Below are 5,349 nucleotides of genomic sequence, written 5' to 3'. Positions count from 1 at the left end.
GGATCTGTAAAATAATCCTACCATGATTCGTCTATAATGACAAATCACATCCGCCCAGATAAGAGTCTTTATAATTTTGATTGACAACTATCAAACATACATCTATACATAATCACCTAGGACACCTACCACACATATATCTATATATAATCACCTAGGACACCTACCACACATATATCTATACATAATCACCAAGGACACCTACCACACATATATCTATACATAGTCACCTAGGACACCTACCACACATACATCTATACATAGTCACCTAGGACACCTACCACACATATATCTATACATAGTCACCTAGGACACCTACCACACATACATCTATACATAGTCACCTAGGACACCTACCACACATATATCTATACATAGTCACCTAGGACACCTACTGTAACATGGTTGTATTTGGTTCCGGACAATCCGGTAGTTAGTATTACCCATATGTAACTGCGCATGCCTGTAGTTGAGAAAATAAACCGCCATTGCCTAGTGTTAATGTTAATCGCTCGTTGTCCTTTGATGGTCTCCCTCACCTCATCGAGGCAGAGTTATGCGCCAGACTCAGCAAAGATTTGAAACATGGTGTCAGCGTGCGGAAACAACGCCAAGTAAGGTTTGTCGTTGAACTGTTTACACATAGAACTGTGATTTCCTTGAAACCACGTGGACCGGCCCGAGACTAGCCACCACGCACAATATGGCGCTTGAACGGATTCCCCCGCCACATACACTGAATTTTAATACCAAAACAGTCGCTGATGATTGGACGAAATGGAGGGAAGAGTTTCTGTTGTTCACAGAACTCGCTCTAAAGGGAGCAGAAGAGCAGGAAAAACTCAAAATGTTCAAGTATATACTTGGCTCCGAGGGACGAGAAATATACAAAACTTTAAAATGGGACGTTGATGAGAAAGAGATCACTGTGAATATAGCACTTGAAAAGTTTGAAAATTACTGCAAACCGAAAAAAAATGAGACAGTGGAGAGGTTCAAATTTAACGTCCGAAAACAGGGAGACGAGACCACTGACAAGTTTATCACGGACATAAAAACACTTTCAAAGTCATGTAATTTTGGTGAACTTTGTGATTCACTTATTCGCGATAAAATCGTGTGCGGAATCAGGGACACTCAGTTGAGGGAAAGATTGCTGAGAACTGCTGATCTTACGCTTGATAAAGCCGAGGCTTTATGCAGAACAAGTGAAATTACAAAACAGAGTGTCAATACACTAGACGGTGCTATGGCAACAGTATCTGTACACAAGGTAACACAACACAAGAAAAAGTCAAACGTCACGACGCCTGTGAAACGACAACAAGGTCAACCGTGCAAGTTTTGTGGCAGGTTACATGAACACAAAAAGGAAAAGTGTCCTGCGTATGGGCAGAGCTGTCGTAAATGTAATTCCCCAAATCACTTTGAAATAAAGTGTGACGAACTGAGAAAACAGAGACACAGTAGCAGTAAAACAACAAATCATGTGGCTAACAAGACTAAACCGAAAGTAAACTATGTGTCAGACAACAGTAGACATGAAGAAGACTACTTTGAGCTACACACACTTACAGAAGAAAATGTACACACGGTGAACGTGTCACGTGAATTACGGGCTACACTTGACATCGGAGGGAAACAAACGCTTTTTCAACTTGATAGCGGAGCAACTTGTAACATTATTCCTAAAGAACTTCTTCCGGAGTCCACAAAGTTAAAGCTCACTACGAGCATTCTCAAAATGTTCAATAAGACAACAGTCACACCTATAGGAAAGTGTGAACTAGAGGTTTTGAACCCTAAGACAGGTGCCTGCTATAAGGCAAAGAACTGTGTCACACCTTTGATTGGAAACAAACTAATGCAGGATATGGAGCTGATAAAGGTCCAACATGAGAATATTTTGTCTCTCAAAGACACCCAGACATCTACTCTTACACACAATGACATCACTACGAGATACTCGGATGTGTTTGAAGGGATCGGAAAACTAGAAGGAAAATACCATTTGGTAGTGGACCCTACTGTACCGCCTGTGGTACATGCACCACGAAAGGTCCCAATTGCATTGAGGGATAGACTCAAAGCTGAACTTGATAGACTTGAATCTATGAATGTGATAACTCCTGTCACTGAACCAACAGCCTGGGTATCGAGCATGGTAATGGTTGTTAAGCCAGAAAAGATCAGAATATGTATTGATCCTAAAGATCTCAACAAAGCATTGAAGCGCAGCCACTACCCTCTACCCACCATTGAGGACATTCTACCCCAGTTACATCGTGCCAAAGTGTTTAGTGTTCTAGATGCACGCAGTGGCTTTTGGCATGTAGAACTTGATGAGGAAAGCTCTCTACTAACCACCTTTAACACACCTTATGGACGATACAGGTGGCTAAGGATGCCTTTTGGAATCTCCACTGCGCCTGAGGAGTACCAACGTCGACAAAACCAGACAGTTGAAGGGCTGCCAGGTGTACATAGCATTGTTGATGACATTCTGGTGTATGGTGAAGGCGAGACTGAGGCTGAGGCTATTGTTGACCATGATCGTAAACTACTACTTCTTCTGGACCGCTGTAGAGAGAGAGGTCTCAAGTTGAACAAGGACAAACTCAAGCTACGTCGAAAAGAGGTCAAATTTGTCGGTCATTTGATTACTGCTGATGGCTTGAAGCCAGACCCTGAAAAGGTGAAAGCTGTGTCCGAGATGCCTGATCCAACGGATATTGCTGGAGTCCGACGATTCATCGGATTTGTTAATTACCTTAGTAAGTTCATGCCAGGTTTGAGTGACAAATGTGAACCATTGAGGAAACTAACTGTCCAGGACGCAGAATGGTGCTGGATGGACACTCACAAGAAAGCTATGAAAGAGATCAAAGATCTTGTAAACTCTAAACCAGTTCTCAAATACTTCAACCCGAAGGAGGACCTAACACTTCAGTGTGATGCTTCGGAAAAGGGCCTAGGAGCAGCAATAATGCAGAATGGACAACCCATCGCTTACGCTAGCCGCGCCTTAACGGATGTAGAAACCCGTTACGCTCAGATCGAGAAAGAGCTATTAGCCGTCGTTTTTGGACTAGAGAAGTTTCACCATTATGTGTATGGACGATTCGTTTTGGTACAGAGCGATCACAAGCCTTTGGAAATGATCATCAAAAAGTCGATCCACAGCTCACCGAAGCGCTTGCAGCGTATGTTACTACGCCTTCAGAAGTATGATTTTAACATCACATATCACCCTGGAAAGGAAATGTATCTGGCCGATACGCTCAGTAGGGCTTACTTACCGATAAGCAAAGATGAGGAAGAATCTACTTTCCTACAGGATGTAGAATCCATCAATATGGCACAATTTATGCCTATTGCGGAGGCAAAACTGCGTGAGATACAACGTGAAACAGGAAAGGATGATAATCTCCAAATCCTGCGTGAGGTGATCTTGGAGGGATGGTCAGAGAAACGATCACTTGTGCCTATACAAGCGCAACCGTACTTCAATGTACGAGACGAACTTTCCTTACAAAACGGCATTATCTTTCGAGGAGAACGTGCTGTCATTCCGTTTTCGCTGCGACGCGACATCAAAGCCAAGATTCACTCGTCACACATTGGTATAGAAGGATGTCTGCGGAGAGCACGCGAAACAGTTTACTGGCCAGGAATGAATGCAGAAATCAGAGAATACATCGAAAGGTGTGATGTATGTCGTACATTTGACGCGAAACAGTCGAAGGAGACTTTAGTGTCGCACGAAATCCCTGACAGGCCATGGGCCAAATTAGGGTCAGATTTGTTCACATTCAACAATAAGGAGTACCTTATAACTGTAGATTACTACTCTAACTACTGGGAGGTAGACCATTTAGAGGATACCAAGACATCGACAGTTGTACACGCGTTGCGGAAACAGTTTGCGCGATATGGCATACCAGACACACTGGTAACTGATAACGGACCTCAATATAGTTCCGACGAATTCCATCAATTCACAAAGGATTGGAGCTTTGAACACATCACATCCTCACCGGGATATCCTCAGAGTAACGGGAAGTCAGAGCAAGCAGTCAAAACTGCGAAACGCCTGATGCAACGTGCATTGTCATCCAAAACCGATCCATATCTGGCTCTGCTAGATTTTAGGAACACTCCATCACAATCGATGGGAAGCAGTCCCGTACAACGTCTGATGAATAGGAGAACCAAGACACTCCTTCCAACAAAAGGCAGTTTGCTGAGACCTCAAGTCCCAGAAAACACTACCGTCACAAATCAGCTAAAGGGAGTGAAAGAACGCCAAGCCTTCTACTACAACCAAGGTGCTAAAGACTTAAAACCTTTAGAAACTGGTCAATTTGTCCGAATCGCACCACAGGAGAGGCACAAAGAATGGAGGAAGGGTGTTGTCCAACAGGAACACAAGGTCGTATGATGTCATCACGATGATGGACGAAAGTATCGTCGCAATCGTCGTCATCTACGGTTGTCCACTGGTAACCCTGTCATCCAGGACAGAGACATTATGGAGGAAAATTGTGTTCCGGAACAGGAAGTGCCTTTGGAACCACATGTGGTGCCACCTGAGAAACCACCTGATGAGTCGGATACACTACCACCAACAGTTAACACACCTACTGGAACTGTGACACGCTCAGGAAGGCACATCAGCCAACCATCGAGGCTCAGAGACTATGTTGTAGATAATAAGTGACTGATTTGTGCAATAACAAGAAGTTATCGCGTTCAATTCTAATATTTCAGTTAATCGTTGAAATTTATTAACTTTTCATTTTTTGGTAATAGTCGTATAAACTAAACGACCAGCCCTGACACTTTATGGAACATTTTCCTGAATTATTTCATATGTGTTAACTGAATCAAGAACTGTTATAGTGAAATAGTGCAGAGACATTTTATCCAGAGACTGTCTTAAATGAATTATTACACTCAAATTTAATTACAAGCAGTAATTAGTGTTATAACAAATTTATTGATGCTAGTCAGTGAGTCAATTTATGCAAATGTTCATAATAATAACAGAAGTCATAAGATTAACTAAATTCTTTTAATTTCTGTTGTAAGTTCAGTTCTTGAAAGGAGAAAGGATGTAACATGGTTGTATTTGGTTCCGGACAATCCGGTAGTTAGTATTACCCATATGTAACTGCGCATGCTTGTTGTTGAGAAAATAAACCGCCATTGCCTAGTGTTAATGTTAATCGCTCGTTCCTTTGATGGTCTCCCTCACCTCATCGAGGCAGAGTTATGCGCCACACTCAGCAAAGATTTGAAACACCTACCACACCTACATCTATATATAGTCACCTAGGACACCTACCA

General features: G+C 42.5%; 1 protein-coding gene across 1 annotated transcript; it reads left to right on the top strand.

Moving 5' to 3' along the window:
* Positions 1-703: 703 nt before the first annotated feature.
* LOC132550499 (uncharacterized protein K02A2.6-like) lies at positions 704-4,441 on the top strand. Its single transcript, XM_060214572.1, has one exon. The coding sequence runs from the start codon at positions 704-706 to the stop codon at positions 4,439-4,441; it is 3,738 nt and encodes a 1,245-aa protein (XP_060070555.1).
* Positions 4,442-5,349: the final 908 nt, after the last annotated feature.

Source organism: Ylistrum balloti, unplaced genomic scaffold (assembly GCF_031769215.1).
Source record: "Ylistrum balloti isolate Yb309-2 unplaced genomic scaffold, AGI_CSIRO_Ybal_v1 Utg369624, whole genome shotgun sequence".
Classification (NCBI taxonomy): Eukaryota; Metazoa; Mollusca; class Bivalvia; order Pectinida; family Pectinidae; genus Ylistrum; species Ylistrum balloti.
Note: the sequence above shows the minus strand (reverse complement) of the source record. Positions and strands in the feature narration are given on the sequence as shown.